Here is a 20,048-nt window from a genome sequence, read left to right as displayed (position 1 = left end):
GGGGTGGGTGAACGCAAAACGGTCACATGCGTAATGAAAAGGGGGGTAGGGTGAGACTTTCCACCCTAGCATCCATGTATTCCTATGGCCAAAAAGAGGGGTAGGCCAACATTGGCTGGGAGAAGCAAATCTTGATTATTATTTTTTAACCAACGAAATAAAATATAATTGTGCAATTCTGAAAACTGTTGGGTTTGGGTTACCTGTTGAAGAGTAGAGACTGGGGTTATAGATACACGTGATTTTGTCAAAGATGGCGGACGAAAGACCAAGTCCGAAACACCTGAAGATTTGCAGAGTTTTTAACCTCTAGAGCTCTTATGTTTATTAACTACTCACTTTAAAGCTGTTTTGATGCCTCTAGCATTGGTTTTCCTTAAAATTTTGGTTGGAAAATGTATCGATACCTGCGGAGTTGTCGTTTTGCCTCCCGCGCCATCACCTCGAGATATCTACAAAACCGATCTGCAACCCAAGTATTAACACGCAAGAGGTTTTTGTCATCCAAACCCGAAGAGGACATTACAAATGGTTCTAGCCAAGGGAATTCTTTCAAATCTTGGAGAGAAAACCCTAATCTGAAATATTGGATTGTTGGAATTGCCACAATAACTGGTATCATTTACCGTTATGTTTACAAGGAACGGGAAAAATCGAGGATTGTAGTGCAGGGCTACCCTCCTTTACCTAACCATAAGGTACAGCTGCGCAAAGTTGAAATCGAGGAGCTAAAAGTCTTACACAAGGCCTTGCAAAGAAGTGGCACGGCAATAATTCATTTAGAGGGACCCTCTGGCTATGGGAAGCGCCAGCTTGCCAGATCTTTTGCAGAGGCACTGGCTCAAAAAGAGGGGGCCCATTACCATTTTTTGCCACATAACTTGTTCATAGGGACGATAAATAGTACTTCTGTGGAAACCATGCTTTTTGACATGAAAAAGTTTGCAATTGCTATAGGTTGTCAGGCGAAGGATTGGGTTGAAAAAGTAGACACAGGAAGACAGTTTGTGAGCCTTAGCAGTGATGAGCAGTTGACTTTGATTGTTGATGCAGTGAAGGAAAAACTTGTTGCAAACCCCAACTGGGTTCTGATTCTTGAGGACTTGAAAGAAAGAGATTTGTTTGAACATTTGTTTGGTAGTGAGATTATGGACTCTTGGGGAAAAGGGACCATTATTGTCACTCATCCAGGAACGTACAATAGTGCATCGTCAATGGTGGACAATGTATATAAACTTCACAAAGGGTGAGTAGTAGTGTATCATATAGATAGTGTTTCCATATGGTAATTATGAAGAGGCCTTTTGCCTCCCCAAGCTCTCCTTCTTGTCCAATCGCAGAGCAGAGGTCTGGGGAGGGCCCAGGAGTTCCAAAGGAGGGGGGGGGGGGGGGGGGACGAAGCAGGGGCTTCAAGAAAGGGGAGGCTGGATTCATTTTTCTCCCGTGGATTTACTTATATTTTTTGTCATTTTTAATCCAAATATCCAAAATTAGGGGGCCTGTTCGCCCCCTCCCCCTAGATTTACCCCTGGAGGTGTGCTGTTCTGATGTCCGCAGAGGTGATCTCCATCCTCTCTTCCCATCCCCTAAGCACCATGCTCATGACCTGCATCCTGGAGATTGGTCTACCTGCCCTGTTATCAGATGCATTGACTGGCTCAGTTCATTCTATACATACAAGTCCAACACTTCACACACAAAGACATTTGAATTTGTATCATACTGTATATCACCTTTGGGTGGGTGTTCTGTGATATTAGAGCATTAGTTTTTTGCATGTCTGAGTTTGTTTTACCTTTGAAATTTCTTTTCCTTTTTAACCAAAGTACAGTATTTTGAGCACTAGGTTAGTTACAGTATCTATGTAAACTTTATAGTAAAGTGACATAAACAGACTGACTGTATAATAAAAGTCAAGGAAATACAGACAAACAATGTTTATATCTCCACAGATTAAGCAAGCCTGATGCTCTTCAGCTGCTGCAAGATCTCAGTGGACTTCCCGAGGACAGAATGGGTGGAGCTGAGGAGCTAGTAGGGAAGCTGGACAACAGCCCTCTAGCAGTATCATGCGCAGGGAACCTTATCAACAGGAGGCTCAAGCAAAATCCTGAGTACTCTATAAAACTGCTCTCCAAGGAGCTTGAAAAGTCTGCCGAAAATGTCAAAGATCATAGTAGCAGGACAGATAACAAGGTCTTGACATATGCAGTGGCAGCCTTGTTGACTAAAGAGGTTCTTGCTATGTCCCCACATTTTCTTCATGCTTTTAACCTCATAGGAACATGTTCCCCTGACTGGCCTCTGCCAGCGACCCTGATAACACTACATCTAAGAGCCCCTGAGTTTATGCTTCCAAGTGTACCAAGGAGCGGACCAATTTTACCAGGGCCGGCCCCTGACAGCACTGAGAGTCACCCTGAGCCTGAGGAGAATGTCCAAGAGAGCTTTTTATCCATCAAACGCCTGGCTAAAAATTTGGAGTCTTTCACTACAGCAGTGAAGGAGAATTATAAGGCCATTATGGATATATTTTATCCACCACCTTTTGATATGGCTCCAATTGGGGATGGCATCCTAGATATGTTGAAGACATGTCCACTTATATCCATTGCAAGAATAGATCCAGGAGGTAAGTTAAATAGAGAGAGTGATGACACAAGGATTAGAAGCATGCGCAACATCTTTGGAATTCAATGTATTCTGTATAATAATCAGGCCATGGTATACAGTACATATTCCCATTCTAATAATTATATTTCTAATTGATCTGAGAAATTTCCTTGTCACAGGTTTAGCTCAAATAAATAATCTGAAGTATATATACAAAAACTGTAGTCTCCCGTATGGTTTGTTTAACTTCTAGGCATCCATACTGTGCGAGTTAATCCCATTATCCACTCAGTGATGTCCCAGTTGTACCTGTCAATCACTGCACCCCAGCTTGAGGAGCAGCACCTCAAACAGGCAGAGGAGAAGCACCAAAATAGCTCATTCTTTAGGAGACTTTGGAAGTTTGATCCACAGAGGACCCTACAAGAGTACAGGAATGGACTAGTTGAGCAGGGCAGCAGCACATTTGATCCCCAAACAGACCAACAAGAGCAGGTAAATGGGTGGAAACTAAGGGGTTGTTTGTGGAGGAATATTCCACCTTTTTTTAATACAATGTTTAACAAAGTATAACAGGTATGAGACGTTGCGTTTGAGATTTTCACAGTAGATTAGATGTATCTGGCTATGTGGGAACTTCTTATATTATATGCTATTTAAAGCTTCCTGAAGGGGACTTGTGCTAAGGGATCACATGACCTTTCTAGGTGGCAAATTCAAGCCAAAATAGTCACAGCAATGACTGCACCCATCACACCAGAGAACGAGAAAATTTTTTTAGATGAAACTTAACCCTTCTATGAACAAGAAAAAGTGCTGAATAAGGTGCTTCTTGTCGCTGAGCACGTGTAAGTTTGCCACCCAATCGGCCACATGACCTGTTAGCACAAGTCCCCCACTGACATTGAAATTTGAACGTTTAATTTTTCCCTCAGGTGTTCCCACATCCAGACGTCAGCGCTATATTCAGAGCCGACACTAGCACCAGCATGTTGCCAGAGTACAGAGCCATCAAGCAGCACGACGCCATCCACCACAACCAGCGTCATACCAGCAGAGTGCTAGCGACCATCAGTCGTACCTCATCCGTCTGCAGCCAAGACATCCAAACCCGCACACTCGCCAGGCTCCTTAGGCCGCACCTCGACCACATTCTGGCCGTGAGCACCCCCGAGAGCCTAGGGAACGCAAGTCGTGCGCATGCGCTGTCTGCCATCGCTTCGATCAACACCGCTGCAGGAAACCTTGAAGCTAGTCTTCCGTCCCTTGAGCGTGCGCTTCAAATAGAAACCCAACACTTCGGCGAATCAAGTCTGGAGGTCGCAGCGACTTTGACTCGCATGGCAGATGTCTACAGCTCCCTAGAGAATCCTGAAAAGGCGCGCGGGCTGCTCGAGCGAGCATACAATATCTACGACCTTCAGAGGAAGAAATCCGGCGAGTATAAGAAGCCGTTGGAATTTGCGCGCACGATGGAAGCGCTCGGTGCGGTGTATGGTAACCTTGGTTTCAAGCAGAGAAGCAGGGAGTACATCGAGCGTGCATTGTCATATATGCAGTCCGCGGCGCCGCCAACTCCGGACGAAATCGAGGGACGGCGGTTCGCGTGCGAGGTGGCCAGCGCCCTCGCTGACCTTGGTCATGCGTACTTATCTTGTGGGGATGCATTCCAGGTAATTCAATGTTTTGGTAAAAGGATGCATGCCAGGTAACGGTAGGTAAGTGACGGGCGGGGCAGGAGTGAGGGCGCGTTATTTATACCTTCCAGAGTTATTATTTTGCGCGTTTTAACTTTGGTATACTAGAACCATCAAAGCAAGAGGGGATACCCAACTTTTGTTCGATATGCTGAATCTTGTCTGCAAGTTGATGGTATATCAGATATATACATATAAAAGTCATCTTCTTTACTTCTGCCGCCTTGTGACGACGTATAAAATGGGGTATTGTTTTCAGTCAATTTTAAAACGTTTTTTCTCACAGGGTTTTCTACTAAATGCTTAAACAAAACAATCAAAAGTATCAACAATTTTTTTTCAAAAATATACAATCTTGTGTGTAAAGAGAGTTGGATTAATACCCGGAAATCGGTAGAAAATATGGATCTATATCTGCTTTCATGAGGATTATCAATCTATTTTTTTTTCTGATAAATCATATGCTCTTTAAGGTTTTGGTAAAGGTAAATTTGACACCACTGTTTGTTTTTGTAGTTTTTGAATTCCATAAATCGCATTCTAAGACGGCTAAAATGGGCCTTTGCTGTTTCCCGTGACCTGTTGACCGTGGATTCACGCCAAATCTTTTACTTTTCTAGCGTATTAGTTTGAGGCGAGAACTCGAGCTTGTCGGGCGTAACCTCGCGACGGGTTTTAAGATATCGCCTTCAAATTTTCGTGGTCTGATAGATAATTATGCCATTTCATAAAGTGTGTGAGGAATTTTCGATTTTCGACTGAAGATCGCTTTTATAGCACTTTTCGTGTCCAAAATTCGCCAGAAATGAGAGTTCCAGCTTTGATTCATCATATTTTGTTGACAGTGTCAAATAACAAAATGTCCTCACACACTTTGGTAGATCATCTATCTGTCATTGAGATGCAATTACGTGCAAGTGCATGCGCAATAACGCGAACAAGGTGCGTTACGCTCTAGAGTAAACTCCGTACTTTTGAGTTTGAGGCCTCAAAACTTAAACACGGAATTAGCTATTGCGAAAAAAAAAAACCTTGCAGGAGGTAATTCAATCTTTTATCTTTTATTTGAAATACAGTTTGTACATGTAGTGAAAATTGCGGCGCGACAATATTTTTTTTCCGCGGACACGTCGTTTACCTTTACCGAGACCTTGAGGCCGCATTGTCACCAGTTTACTTCCGGTCGATTACGTAATAATCTCCGATGATTTTTAATGGAGAACGCTAAAAATATATCAAAATATTTAAAGCAGTGTGTCTATTGGAAGTTTCTTTGAGGATGTGATCGATAATTTAGAGCGGATGACCTGTTAAATATCTCGGATTCTAATAGATTCTTTTGTCTTTTAACGGTTGAGGTTTCCGTCGGACCTCCGGAAGTAAACAGGTGACAATGTGGCTTTAAGTCTCTGTCGCCTGCAATTTTGTTATCTTAGAAAAATATAAAGTGAAGGAGAAAATCAATTTCCATTACCTTATTTGGAAATGCTTTTGCGTAATTTTCGATTGAAGTTTGTAAACGATGTATAAAACTTTGTTTTAGTTGATTATTTTGAGGTTGCATTACGTGATTGGTCTTCCAATGTTGAATTAAAACAAAACAAAGGTGCGGCTGACATGAGGTCAATTCTCCTCGGTAGGGTCGTAAGATGCTGGACCTAGCGGTGTCCGGACTGAAGAACATGTATGGCGAGGAGCACCCCGAGGTGGTGCGGGCGATGACCGTCCTTGGCATAGCGCACACGATGCAGGGCAACTGGCAAGAGGGAAAGAAGATCAGAAAGGAGGCGGGCAAGCTTCAGGCTAAGCTGGATGCGGCCGTCTCCCTCTGACATCTCTCACAGGCTCTAACATCTCTCTGGACAGACCGTTTTCCTGATGATGGGAGTCCTGTGGCTGGGCCGAAAGTGAACATTCGGCTTGTCGGATTTGACTCAGCCTTTTACAAATTTAAGGCTCGTTCTACATAAAGCTTGAGGCTGTATATCATTGTAGAACATGGTATAAATCTCCTGACATTTCTCGCTCATGTCTTCTGATCTAATGCCGTGTTCACATTAGCAGAAAGACATTACTTCAACGCGTTCTCATTAACACCGAGACATGTCTGCAACCGCGTTTACATTACCACCGATACATGTTTACAGCGCGTTTACATTAACACCTATACATGTTTACAGCCTGCCTACATTAGCAACAAGACATGTTTATAGCCCGTTCACATTAGCACCGAGACATTTCTACAACGCGTTCACATTAACACCGACACATGTTTACAGCGCGTTTACATTAACACCGATACATGTTTACAGCGCGTTTACATTAACACCGATACATGTTTACAGCGCGTTTACATTAACACCTATATATGTTTACAGCCTGCCTCATTACCACTGAGACATGTTTAGAGCCCGTTCACATTAGCACCGAGACATGTCTACAACGCGTTCCATTAACACAGATACATGTTTAGCGCGTTTACATTAGCGCCGAGACATGTTTACAGCGCGTTTACATTAACACCGAAACATGTTTACAGCCTACCTAGATTACCACTGAGACATGTTTAGAGCCCGTTCACATTAGCACCGAGACATGTTTACAACGCGTTCACATTAACACAGATACATGTTTACAGCGCACCCACCAGCACCTTGACGTGTCAATTGCACGAGACCCAAAAGTAGTAACATTTTTTATGTGTTCTTTTTATTTCTTTACCAATCAGCGACGGCAGGTAACAATTGAATCAATTCGTGAATTTTGAGATGTACCGTGAGCTCATGGCGAAGGTATCACGTTTTGTCGGATGCGCTTCCAAATCGATACTCGTAGATAATTCAGGCATTGGTAGTATGCAAATACAGCACATTAATCAGTGTACACTCTTTTGGTTCTACTTCTGTAATATTTAGCGTGCTGTGGTGCTTTCTGTAAACGCTGTATCAAGGGCTGAAATTTGATGGGACATCGTCATCATGTGGCACAGTTATCTATAGTTTTTTTTCTATGTTGGGACGGAGGCACTTGGGATATACAGTAAATAAAGCAATACTATTTTTACCAGAATCTGTGAAGTGCTGTGCTTGTTTTATGTCAGTACCGCATCCCATATTGTATAAGTTGGATATTTCCCAGGTAAAGTCGAATAAAGTTTCCATGTTCTTGGTTTGTTATCGTAGTTTCCTCTTATTATTCAAAGTGGCCCGCTTCAATTCAAAAGGACTAGTTTCACAAAAAGTCTTGCATTGTCAAAGCGCCCCCCATACAATCATTTCCTATTGATACAGTAATAAACCAGCTCAAATGTGCCACTCTAAGATTGATAATAATAAACTAAACTTGTTTTTGAAATAATCGTCTACATACACAAAAAATTATTTTATCTTTGAAACTACCCCCCTTCCCCCATCTTTATCTAATGGTCCGTCCTTTTCGAGATCTTATTCTGACCAACCCTCCCCCCCCCCTCATACAAGCTTAGCGACCACACATACGAACTGCGCGCCTGGGCGATTTCAGACAGTTACTAGAAGGAAATCCTAGAAATGAGATGCTAGCGAGATTTTGCGAGAAGCCATACTTACATCTCGTAAAAAAAACCGTCGAAATGTCCATTGTTACACTACAGCTAGGACAGTGTGGGAACCAAATTGGAAGGGAGCTATTCGATCTGATCGTTGAGGACGCCACAAAACTGAACTCTCGCTTCCTCTGCAAGGAACTAACCACCAGATCGTGTACTGAGTACGAAGAGGAATCGCTGGCGAGGTTTTTCACTCGTGAGAACGACGATATACTCAATGCACGTGCAGTATCTATTGACATGGAATCAAAAGTTATTTCGCAAACGTTATCTGAGGCGAGTAAATCAGGGACATGGCGCTATCCAAAGGGACAGCAGTTCAGTCAGAAGAGAGGCTCTGGTAATAACTGGGCCCATGGCTTCTCTGAGCACGGTCCCAAATCCATCGATAAAGTCTTAGATTTGGTTCAGAGAGAGGTAGAAAAATGTGATCGCCTGGATGGGTTTTTGACACTGCTTAGTCTTGCTGGAGGTACTGGTTCCGGGGTTGGTGCATTTGTGACAAACTCACTTCGTGATTTTTACCCCAATTCGTTTATTGTTAACAATGTAGTATGGCCTTACAGTATGGGGGAAGTTATAGTGCAAAATTACAATGCAACCTTGACATTAGCACAGCTGTACAAGTCCTCTGATGCTATAATCATAGTGGAGAATGATAAGCTTCAGAAGATTTGCTCCAAACTTTTGAACCTTAAGCATATTTCCTTCAGGGACATCAATAAAGTTGTATCACACAAGCTTGGGAGTATGCTACAACCTATGAAGCTCTTTAGAGCTGGACAAAGTGAAACAGAACTAGGGAAAACTCTGTCTGTCTCCAGCTTACTTGCAGATATTGTGGAACAGCTATGTCCACATCCAGACTACAAACTACTCAGTCTTCGCAGTATACCACAGATGGCAGAAAAGTCAATGGCATATAGCACATATAACTGGTCTGGACTATTAAAGCACTTGCGGCAGATGTTAATAGCCGATGCTAGTATGGAGGAAGGTAAGGATTAGGGTAGTCCTACCATCACAAGCATATTAAAGTATACATGGCCCACAGCAGTAGTGAACAGGATAGGGAAGGGGTGAGTAGGCAATTAGGGTAAGGTTAGCCTTGCCGTCATTACATGGCACAGGGCTGTGTAGCTAACAGGATAGGGAAGGGGTGAGTAGGTGATTAGGGTAAGGTTAGCCTTGCCATCATTACATGGCACAGGGCTATGTAGCTAACAGGATAGGGAAGGGGTGAGTAGGTGATTAGGGTAAGGTTAGCCTTGCCGTCATTACATGGCACAGGGCTGTGTAGCTAACAGGATAGGGAAGGGGCGAGTAGGTGATTAGGATAAGGTTAGCCTTGCCATCATTACATGGCACAGGGCTGTGTAGCTAACAGGATAGGGAAGGGGTGAGTACATTTAATTTATATAGTAATTTCTTTATCTTTACAGGTATTGATTGGGAAGTAAGACTTCCTGCTGATGGGATTTCTGATCATCATAGCCAGGCTTCTTCCTCCGGCACTCAATCAAATCCTCCTCTCAGACAGAACTTTAACAAGTCTATTGCAAATAGAGTAGTCATGAGAGGAAAAGATGTGACTTATGCTGACCCTTCTGCATTTGCTGACCCAAGACTCTATGTAGATTGGATGCCATCATATGATTTAGGCTCCATCACATGTCACCTCAGACCATTTAATAATTATGAGAAGTCAGTGACTTTGCTAAGTAATAGCCAAACTCATGTGGGTCCCTTGAGCAAAGTCGTTGGCAAAGCCTGGACAATGTTTGCCTCAAGGGCATATGTGCATCAGTATCTAAGATTTGGGATTAGTGAGGATGCATTTGTGGACAGTTTTGCTTGCTTGGAACAAGTTGTCAAGAATTATTACTCTCTTTAATAGATATATAGTACTGTAAGTACTCCGTACTCCAACAGAACAAAGAGGAGTAACCTCTGAATAGTGGAGAAGTATACCATAATTTGTAAATCTAACCTGGGGTCTTAAAACAAACACAATGAGCTCGTAGCGCATGCTAGCACACAACCAAATTTTTAATTGGAAATTCACAAATTTACCCCGTATATAACGCTAAGCATGTGGAAATAAAGTCCCACCCGAAGAAAGGGAGCCGAAGTCCTGGCTCTTTTGAAACTGTAGTTTTACATTCAAATGTAGCTCTTGTTCTTCCTCCATCTCCTCCTTGTAGTACTGTAAGTTAAATTCTTAATTGGAAATTCACAATTTTACCCTGTATATAAGGCTAAGCATGTGGAAATAAAGTCCCACCCGAAGAAAGGGAGCCGAAGTCCTGGCTCTTTTGAAACTGTAGTTTTACATTCAAATGTAGCTCTTGTTCTTCCTCCATCTCCTCCTTGTAGTACTGTAAGTTAAATTCTTAATTGGAAATTCACAATTTTACCCTGTATATAAGGCTAAGCATGTGAAAATAAAGTCACACCTGAAGAGAGGGAGCCGAAGTCCTGGCTCTTTTGAAACTGTAGTTTTACATTCAAATGTAGCTCTTCTTCTTCCTCCATCTCCCCCTTGTAGTACTGTAAGTTATGTAGATGTTGAGTACCGTAAACATCATTATTCTGTTTATTTATCATTTTTAAACTGTTAAAGTCATTCTTCAATTCTCTAAAAAAAATACCAAACTCAACCTCCCTGCACCTAGGCTATATTTAGCCTTGCCAATGCTCTATTTGGTAATAATTTAAACTTAATGTACTGGTGGATACAGTCTCTAAAAGGGTGGACAAAAAAGAAGATTATGAGAAGAAATGGATGATACATAAAATTCATAAAAAAATGGGTTGAAAAACCCAATCCCCATCCCCCCTTCCCATGGATTCCCCCTTTCTAAAGGCAATCATACAGACCCCATTCCTCACTAAAGGCCTGTAAACAGGGTTTTAAGCCAGTAGATTGAATTGGAATTAACCTAAGTTACCAGGGCTCCAAGCATCACAGCAACAATGATTGAAGCTTCACTTTGATCATATTGTTGCTGTTCTGCAAAGCTATGGCCTCTGGTACCCAGAGTAAATTGGAAGGGACCCCTCGGGCTGTACTAGTGTTAGACTGTGCTGTGTTGTGTTGGACTGTGCTGTGTTGTGTTGGACTGCTCTCTTTGTTTGTTTCACACAGGCATAAACCTTCTGTTCATTTATTTACCTGATTCCCCCCACACTTAAATGCAGACCACCTAGTAATTCTGCAGCTTGTGTGTATGTTTTTCTAGTCATTTCAAGTGAAATGTCTTTTTTGTAATACCTCCCCCCCCCCCCCCCAACCTCCCCAGCCATCACAAATAAAAAGCTCCAGGGAGGGAGGGGGTGTGACCGACCCGCCTCCATATATGGTGAGCTCTTCTAATTATTATTCAATTCCTAACTTCTTCCACTTCCGATTTTGAGTTCTAACACGATTAACCGGGTGAGTATGGAAAGAGCTACATTTATTTCGGCCAAAACACTACGATGAAGGGGCCTGGATGAACCATATAACGTAATATAGATCCTACGCGCTTTTGTCAGTGATGCACGGTGCAAGATGCCGAAAGAAAGGAAGCCAGACGAATGGGTAGTGCTTATTTTACGCCGATTTCAGCAACAGGTAAGGTCGCCTTCCTGCTTTGCTGTTCGCCTCGATCTCCTACAATTGTTCTCAAATTCCAATGAATATCTACCTCACGGCAAAAGCATATACTTAAGGACGTTGCTTAAACATTTCTACCTGTTCCTATTATAAGACGTTGCGCAGTTGTCGTAAAAATGAGTAGGAAAATAGTGAAGAACGAATAAATGACTCATGACCAGACGAAGTTGTCTAACAGGAGAACGAGATGTCATCGAGCGATTGCTCTTTTTGCTTCCACGTTCTGTAGATATTTATACTACTGCGGCTTAGACATTCGCTTCTTATTTCATTAGTAGATTGCTTTGCCTCTCTTGATGGTGTTTCTATCAGGCTTGTTGTATTTTTTGTGTATTCGATTAAGAACTAATGTTTATATATTTTGTTTATGGCTCGAGAATTGTTTTCACAGTGATAGAAGTCCAAAATTTGACTGAAATCGTATGTTTGGCACGATTTCGAATTAGACATTCATTTTATAAGTGTCTGTTTAAGCAATCATTTCGATATATAGAACATTTTAGACATGATCAATTCAAATAATTTCGAATATATTTTTACAAGCAAACTGAAAATGGGTCTAATGTATGAAATACCATAATCGAAAATGTCACGGAATTGCATTGTTTTTATAATAATGCTTTTGTAGATAATAAAAATATTAATAGCCATATCATAGGCTTTTCATTGAGGGATCAGTTTTTTACTACAGCCTACACAACACTTTGATCTTTTGGCATTTAGTAATTTATTAGTGACACCATTTATGACGGTGTCTGATAATAATGTAGAATTTATAGTTACTTATTATAACCTCTGTTATAATCCCAAACAATGTAAGAAATAAGTACTCATACTGTTTTGTTACTCATAAACTCAACTAATTGAGACAGCCTTTAACTGGCATACATTCTCAATTGATCAAAATACAGTAGGAAGCAGATAATTAAATTATTAAATTCTGTTTGTCAAGTAGATTTTCTTTTGACAAGACAACTGTTAGTCTACTACACCAACCGTTTCTTCCACATTACTCCCCAAAAGGCTGCTCAAATTGGGCCTTAATGCTATTGCTGTTGGTTTCCATGTCCTGAAATCTTTCATGACATATTTTGTGAACAAATCAAAAATATATTTAAATTATCGATCTATCCACCCCTTTAGAATTTGAGTGGCTACAAGAAGCATTTATGCTTCTTGAAAAAAATCAATATTTCAGCTGCAAGGGGATTATATGCGAAAGGGCCTTCTCCATAGTTTGGATAACTCCCTTCGAGATACTCATAGCCGTCAACCCAACTTGGACAAAAATCTTGTGGAATCTGGTGAAATACAGTAAATATGTAAAAAAACCCAAGAGAGCCAATGCGGGTGAATACAGAGAATGTATGAACATACTAGAAAAAATAAGCTTCTGACGATGTCCAAAATCTTGTGGCACCCACTTAATGCGGGTGAATACAGAGAATGTATGAACATTCTAAAAAAAAGCTTCTGACAAGGTCCAAAATCTTGTAACACCCGCCTAATGTGGGTGAGTTGACAGCTATGGATACTTGTTGAAAGAGTTACAGTAAGGGCAGCTATGTAGGAAACTAGCCAACTGCATGACTTATAAGTTGATATAATAAATAATATATAATAAAGAATTGAAGCTGCAATTGTCTTGGGTTTTCCTATGGGTCAACCCCTGTGAAGCCAATGATAGTGACAATGCAATGCAACATACAGTATCTGCCTGTTATGTCTGGTTAATCATTTATTGCTTTTGTTTCAATCAGCTTCCACTAGAGGGTGGGTCAAACCATGAGTCAAGAGAGCAGATTAGTGAAGCATTGGTGCAAGTCAGCGACCACAGGTTTATTATGGTTGTCACTGGTCTCACTCGTATGGTCAAAGAACCAACGTTCTTGGTATGTGCAAGGGTAGTATTAAAGCAGCATGTGCTGTACTCTTTCTATTATGGAAGCATGTTGAACACTTGCCTATAGATTGCCTTGCATAAAAGAAAGTCTTGCTTGTACACTGCCTATGTTGCATAGAAACACCCCCCTAGCTCTTCACATAACACAAAGAATTGTAGGTACATCAGGGAGTATTACAGTACATATAAATAGTTTCACTATCTTTTTGACAATAACACTAAAAATTGAGAGATGAGCTTTAAAAAATGTAACTAGATCCTTTTTGTTTTGTTCTGAATCATCACAAGGCTTGCCTCACCTGCTCTAGACCCACATCTCCTTGCTGTGGCTTTCTTTGTGTTTCTAAGGCTCATTTACCTAAATACAGATTTCTAGGCCTATCTATAATATGTAACCTCCCTACCTCTATAGAATAAAAATATTGCTGCTATTGTTTATGTCGGTGGCAAAATAGGCAGGGCAGACATTTTTGAGAATTTTCTTGGGACCTCCCCCAGTTCCATTTTAGTCAACCCCCCCCCCCCCCCCACCATATACATGAAAAATGTGCTTCTGCCGCCTTTCGTATATGATTATTCAAAATAATCTTGTTATTAATGATTAACAATATTATATATTGTCTCAATTTTCAGTGTGCAATGTTACCAGAGCGAGTACAGCTAGGAGCTGAGTCTAACCTCATTATTCTTAAAACACTGTCAAAGTGCTTTGAAAAGGTAATCCAAGCTCTTGCAGGTTTATCCAGAACTTCAGCAGTAGGCTAAATTACTATGAATTAACAGTTATATTGTGTTTTATCTGTTGCCACACAGTTTACATGAATAAGAAAAGTGATACTATGTAATGCTGCTTTGGTAATACAGTTAAGTGCAGACACTAAAGATGCTGTCAAAGCACCAGAAGTGCAGTAGCCAACAGTTGCATACTGCAACTTTGAGATATATGTAAAATTCCTATCCAATAAAGTGTGATTAATACATAAAAAAAAGAAACCCTGTGGCAAAAGTATGACACTGTAGTCATCTGTAATACATTTCCCAAAACAATAGCATATAGTAAAATTTTAATATTAAAGCCACATTGTCACCAGTTTACTTCCAGTCGATTACGTAAAAATCTCCGATGAATTTTAACGCAAAATGCGAATAATATTTCAAAATATTGAAAGCAGTGTGTCTTTTGGAAGTTCTTTGAGGATGTGATTGATAATTTAGAGCGGGTGGCCTGTTAAATATCTCGGATTCTAATAGATTCTTTTGTCTTTTAACGGTTGAGGTTTCCGTCGGACCTCCTGAAGTGAACTGGTGACCATGCGGCTTTTAGCGTGGAACAAAACTGTCACTACTTTTAAACTTGAGGAGATTGGACTTGTTCTTTCAGAACCCAGAGCAGTGTGCAGCCCTAACTGATGATGCCCTTCTTAAGATAATTCTACCATCTCTTTGCCAGGTATTAACTAGAAAATTGTTATTAAGAGTTTGTTTATTATCCTGAGGGGGGGAGGGGGGGGGTTGTGCGGATACTGTGGGGGAACTTGAGAAATTTCCAAGGTCTAGTGGGGGGAAAGGGGGGTCGTTAATTTCTTTGGGTGTTGTCTTTCTGTTGTCTGATTTGACCAAGTGTCAAATCAGACTTCTTGATTCAACGAGTCTAGGTTTGGGGTCAGTTAGTTGGCATGGATAATCCAGGAGTCCAGGATACATATTAAGCCATGTTTTATCTAAGCAATGTAAACCTATATACACCTATATATATATTTTTCATGATTTCCACTATATGATATTAATTTTCAAGTGCTTATGTTCCATATTCAAGAGTATTTGGAATTTAGGTTGTTATGCAACCTTGGTTGCTACGCTAACACACGCTCTCGCAATTTAGGTGGGAAAAAATCGCTTCCAGTTTGAAAATGGTGGGCTTTCAAGGCGTGCACACATTTTTTACAAACGAACTGAAAATCCTTTGAAACAAAATTAAAGGAAAGGCAAATAAACATTTTTTTCTGCTGTGATGACGTCATCCGATGACATCACCTAATGATGTAGCCCGATGAGTCACTAGTCCACTTTACCAATTTCAGCAGTAAAACCCTTTTTTTTTACAAATCTACAGTAATTTAAAATTTCCCTAGCAACCTAACTTAACTTTCGAACACTCTAAAATTATTAACAAAAGGTTTTAATGCTATAAGTGCCAATTTTTTGTCATCAAAATCCTCGCTCAAATCTGATTTGCTCTCGTCCTCCCTCTCTTTTCTTTTTTAGAAAGCAGAAGAACGAAAAGCCTTTTTGCATCATATATTTAATCAACCTTTATCAGGTTGACAAACTGGATTTAGTTGCACCTTTGATAAATTGAATGCCTTAAATTTTTCTGATTAATGTATTCAACGAATTCTTTCCCCTTCACTTTCTGACCAGCCTGCAGCTAATTTCTTGCCCTTCCTTTGACATTGGTGTTTGCATTTCTTCCTTTGTTCCTTCTTTCCTCAGTTTTCTGGAGGGGCGGTGGGTGGGTGGGGGGGGGGAGGTGAAAATATGGGGGAAGCATAAAGGGGGGCATGGAAAATTTTTTTCCTCCTTGAGGGGGGGGGGGGCAACTAATTTATCCCTTACTGTTATCAAAATCCTCACCCCCTTTAAGGATATTAAATGAACTTCCCCTTATCGTATTCCATTGAAGGGTCCTCATTCACTGGAAATAAAAGGGCCAAAAGCAAGAATTCCAAAATGGTTATGTTTTTTGTCAAAATCTTTCAAAATATTAGAGTGGCCAGGTCTTGGAGTCAATTTGTGCCACACAGGACTCTCTCCAAACTGATGGGCTCATATAAAATGTTAGTTTGTTTCTGAAACGGGGTAAGATCATCAACACATTTTTAATTATTTTTTTTATGTTTATAAAAATTCCCAATACTCACTTTTCTCTTCCTCCTGGATAATGACAGAGTTTTTCTTTATTTTGTGTAACTTGTGTTTTTTAGTTTGTAAGCTACTCCTATGGTATCCCTCTTGAGGCTGAGCAAAAAACTGAATGCGCCAAGATCCTTTCTCATATCAGTGTTCACCATTTTTCTGCCTTGTTTAACCGCATTGCAATCAGGTATCTTCCAAGAAATGCTCCCCCCTTGATCTTCATTATTTTTATGTACTCTCAGCATATTTGATTTATATATCCTTGATACTTCATTCAGTATCCTGTTATTTTATGTACATAAAAAACAAGGGGGGAATACACACACCTATTTCCCACAAGGCGAATGGCAAATGGTAAATGACTTATGGGTACTAATTATTCGTAAAATTAAAGGTGTTAAATGAAGTCCAGCAATATCAGAGCCAAACATTGGTAACCTTTAATGGATGATTGTTTGGAATTACCCATATTCTTTGGGACGCATGGTTACTTTTGTTCGTAGGTCTGCCATTTGCCAATCGCCATTTGCTTTTTGCACTGACAACCTTTATTGAAATAGGTGTATGCATGAGTTCATGAGTTGGCTCACAGATCCTTTGATTTCAATATGAGCAGACTTCTGCTTCATGATTTAATTTTTTTTAAGTAGGGTGGTGAAATGTGGAAAAAAGAAAGCTCACAGGAGGGTTTCCTAGGCAAATCCTTGGCAAAGTTTTCAAGGACAAAAACTTTCATCCATACTATCCCCTCCTAATATCCCACTACCCCCCCTTATTGTCAGCCAAACTTCATTTATTTCATATTTATCACAGGCTCCATGTATTAGCCAGCTCAGAAGACAACTCGGATACTGGAGATTTGGAGCTCATTCAGCATTTAAATGTGAATGTGTCATCTTTGCAAATACTTCTCCGAGGTAACAGATCCTTTTAAAATAGAAATTACTATATATGTTATCTTTGTTTCGAGAAACGGTAGATATCCTTGTGCATGAGATCGGGAAAATGTACTCTGAATTATGTGAACAGAAGGAAATTGCTAATATATAAGGAGGAAATAACGATAACTATAGTATAGTTTTGTGTTGGTTTCTTCAAAACGACACGAGTAAGATGTGTCCTAATCTATTACATCCTTGAAAATAGATTATGAGTGTCATGTGTTATAGTTGGCGTAGATGTTTGTCTCTTTTATCAACAGAGGGTGTTCAAGTGTTCAAAACTCTTAAAAAGCCTGGTCAACTGGCATTTGTAGCAGGATTGGAAAAGGTAAAATAGCATTTTCATTTAAGCATGAAGTACAGAATAAAGGGAACACAAAAAGGGATCTGGAGGCTGTCCCAGTCTCAAGTTGAGAATACATTTATGCATACCACACACAACATTCATAGCCAACTATTTTAGGTAGGAGCACAATTGACCTACAGGAAGATATATTATACATACACCCTAAGATAGGAGCTGTTTTAGATAGGCTAAAAAGGGAATTCGGAATTTCATAGCTTCATCGTAATTAAAGTTCCTGATCTTTAAGCAGAGCATGCAAATTATGAAACCCATTAACAAAACCTATTCCTTAGATAAGCAATATAGAAAAAAAATTAGAATGCATTTGTGCATATTAAATGTTTTGAGCCTGTAACAATTACAGAAATCTACCTCAAATTTCTATAGCACAGTTGGACTGCTACTGTATACTGTTTTGTTTATCTGTATTGTAAAAATGTGTTTGTCTCTGTACTTCCAAGGCAATATGGAACTGGGTTGAGAATAGTCCGGAGGAATTTGCACAACTGCAAAGGTCACCGTCACAGGAGCTCTCCGGTCAGTGCTTGTGCTAGGATCGATTTGATTTCTTATCTCGGAGCACATGCCTATTCTTCTACTGAAAAGTAATGCTTGTTTCTAGATTATGCCATGAGGTTGTTCGATCATGTTAACCACTTCGCTGATTCTGCTAAGAGAAAGGGTTCAGTGTGGCCTTTACAGATAATGCTGCTCATTTTGTGCCCGGTAAGTAGAGAATGCCTTGACACGGTTGACCAGATGGGCATGCTGTACATCTTGGTTTTGGTAGGTAAAAACATGAATCAACACAGTTGGCAGGGAGTGTGTGCTGCTCATTTTTTTTTACCATTAAGTGGAAATATACGTTGTCACGGTCGAGGAGTGCTCTTTTTAGGTGCTAATCATTTTGTGCCCGGTACGTATAGACATGCGTCCACACGAGTGACAGCTACTGCATGCTGCTTATTTTGTGCCTCGCTCGCTCTCTATTCCTGTTGAAACTCCACAGAAACGCTTGCTACGCAGGCTAGAAGTTATTTTGACTTGTTGTTTTAGACTCTTCTGCAAGAAATAGCAACGAGAGAAGCAATCATCGACGTCACGAAAGTGAACAAGGTAAGATTTTTTAATACTAAAAATAAATTTTCATCGTCATTATCAAGACAGTCATTTGTAAAAAGGTAACAATACACGGACGCGTTCCCTAAAATGAAAAGCATCAAACTGTGTGTTTGGCAAATGCAGATGTTCAGATATATATTCTTGTTGCAACACTCTTAAGCTGGTGATATCATTGGACTTTTCTTTCGTCTGCAGAAAGAGTTTCTGGACGGAGTAAAGAAAGCCCTGACGGGTACCAAGAATTTGACTGAGAGTGCAGCCGTCGTATCAGTCAAACTGTGCAAAGCAGCAAACTACATGCGTCCCGAGGACAACTCTGTTCTTTGCTTTCTTGTGCTGAATATTCTCAACGAGCTTAAGGTACCGCTCACAAATATCGCTTCTCAGGCAAGAGAACCCGGGCTAAGGTTTAAAACCCTCTCTCTAAGATAGGTGTGACCCTCACCTTTTTCTGGTAAAAAGTACGTTAAGGCTTCTTGTTGAAGCATTGGTGATATGTTCGCCAAATATCAGATCGATTGCACGTTTTGAAGGGGCTCCTAAACGGGTTTCACTTTGAACACATTTTTAAAAACAATAACCCGCGAGAGGCCTTAAGTCTGATAAGGACGTTAAGTTCTGTATCTCACCACACCTCATTAACCTGTAACCATGGGCGTAAAAGGCGTTGTAGATTTGGATCTGTGTTATCATCTCCAGTGACAGTGCTTACACTGTGACTTATGATTGCAAACTGCGTGTTGAGAAAAAGGAAAACCATTAACATTTTTTTTACTCTTCCGTTTTTTTACATTTTACGAAACATCGACATCTGGCTCTCCAGTAGTGTTATTTCTTGTACTTATATCAAATATAGATATATGACCTAGGATGGAAAAATAGTTTTGACATTTCAATACTTCTATCTTTATATTTGTAGTATACTACACCTAAAAGCGTTACGTAGCTCCATTCGAATTTTCGTCTAAGTGTGACCCTTGTTTTGTCTGCTTATCCAGGCTTTACTGTTCAACGTAAACAAGCCATTCGCCCTTGCCTCTGGAAGCGTGGTCAGTCTGGAGGAGCTCATGCTTGACTGCTTTGTGTCGAGCTTCAGGATCAACTACCGTAACAGCCAACACTTTGACCCCTGCCTTTTGCCCTCTTCCCCCGTCATCTTCAACCTCGTGTGTGTCAAAGGCATCTACATGATAGTCACCGAGGTAGTGTGATGCGCATACACGACTATTTCAAATAAGGTTGCTCTGTGTGAGTCCCAACTCCTGT

At 40.5% G+C, this 20,048-nt stretch overlaps 3 protein-coding genes across 5 annotated transcripts in view; all 3 read left to right on the top strand.

The window, feature by feature from the left end:
* The first annotated feature begins 240 nt into the window (after nt 1-240).
* Nucleotides 241-7,478, top strand: LOC5511079. The gene is made up of 5 exons (XM_001631419.3): nt 241-1,246; nt 1,953-2,632; nt 2,867-3,108; nt 3,549-4,286; nt 5,951-7,478. Exons 1-5 carry the CDS (start codon nt 396-398, stop codon nt 6,140-6,142), a joined length of 2,703 nt encoding a protein of 900 aa, XP_001631469.2. The 5' UTR covers nt 241-395; the 3' UTR covers nt 6,143-7,478.
* Nucleotides 7,479-7,821: 343 nt separating this feature from the next.
* LOC5511081 (tubulin delta chain) lies at nt 7,822-10,389 on the top strand. The gene is made up of 2 exons (XM_001631421.3): nt 7,822-8,893; nt 9,339-10,389. Exons 1-2 carry the CDS (start codon nt 7,864-7,866, stop codon nt 9,788-9,790), a joined length of 1,482 nt encoding a protein of 493 aa, XP_001631471.2. The 5' UTR covers nt 7,822-7,863; the 3' UTR covers nt 9,791-10,389.
* A 911-nt stretch (nt 10,390-11,300) lies between these two features.
* The window catches only part of LOC116617539 (neurofibromin-like), a 55,223-nt gene continuing 46,475 nt past the window's right edge, over nt 11,301-20,048 (top strand). For all 3 annotated transcript variants that reach the window (XR_007307563.1, XM_048726523.1, XM_048726522.1), the window contains exons 1-12: nt 11,301-11,512; nt 13,315-13,446; nt 14,091-14,174; nt 14,839-14,907; nt 16,442-16,560; nt 17,187-17,290; nt 17,575-17,642; nt 18,122-18,197; nt 18,283-18,386; nt 18,717-18,776; nt 18,978-19,142; nt 19,781-19,984. Coding sequence is in view for 2 of the 3 variants with exons in the window: in XM_048726523.1 (XP_048582480.1) it covers nt 11,450-11,512; nt 13,315-13,446; nt 14,091-14,174; nt 14,839-14,907; nt 16,442-16,560; nt 17,187-17,290; nt 17,575-17,642; nt 18,122-18,197; nt 18,283-18,386; nt 18,717-18,776; nt 18,978-19,142; nt 19,781-19,984 (1,248 nt within the window). In the remaining variant the exon portion in view is untranslated. The remainder of the gene's footprint in view (nt 11,513-13,314; nt 13,447-14,090; nt 14,175-14,838; nt 14,908-16,441; nt 16,561-17,186; nt 17,291-17,574; nt 17,643-18,121; nt 18,198-18,282; nt 18,387-18,716; nt 18,777-18,977; nt 19,143-19,780; nt 19,985-20,048) is intronic.

The sequence above is a fragment of the Nematostella vectensis genome, chromosome 4 (genome assembly GCF_932526225.1).
Source record: "Nematostella vectensis chromosome 4, jaNemVect1.1, whole genome shotgun sequence".
NCBI classification, from domain to species: domain Eukaryota; kingdom Metazoa; phylum Cnidaria; class Anthozoa; order Actiniaria; family Edwardsiidae; genus Nematostella; species Nematostella vectensis.
The sequence above is the reverse complement of the archived record's forward strand: the minus strand, read 5'-3'. Positions and strand labels throughout refer to the sequence as shown.

Coding starts and splice junctions, on each gene's coding strand:
- LOC5511079 (XM_001631419.3), top strand. CDS start 396: ATGTATCGATACCTGCGGAGTTGTCGTTTTGCCTCCCGCGCCATCACC. Junction 1,247..1,952: donor GTATATAAACTTCACAAAGG/GTGAGTAGTAGT, acceptor ATATCTCCACAG/ATTAAGCAAGCCTGATGCTC. Junction 3,109..3,548: donor AAACAGACCAACAAGAGCAG/GTAAATGGGTGG, acceptor TTTTTCCCTCAG/GTGTTCCCACATCCAGACGT.
- LOC5511081 (XM_001631421.3), top strand. CDS start 7,864: ATGCTAGCGAGATTTTGCGAGAAGCCATACTTACATCTCGTAAAAAAA. Junction 8,894..9,338: donor CGATGCTAGTATGGAGGAAG/GTAAGGATTAGG, acceptor TTATCTTTACAG/GTATTGATTGGGAAGTAAGA.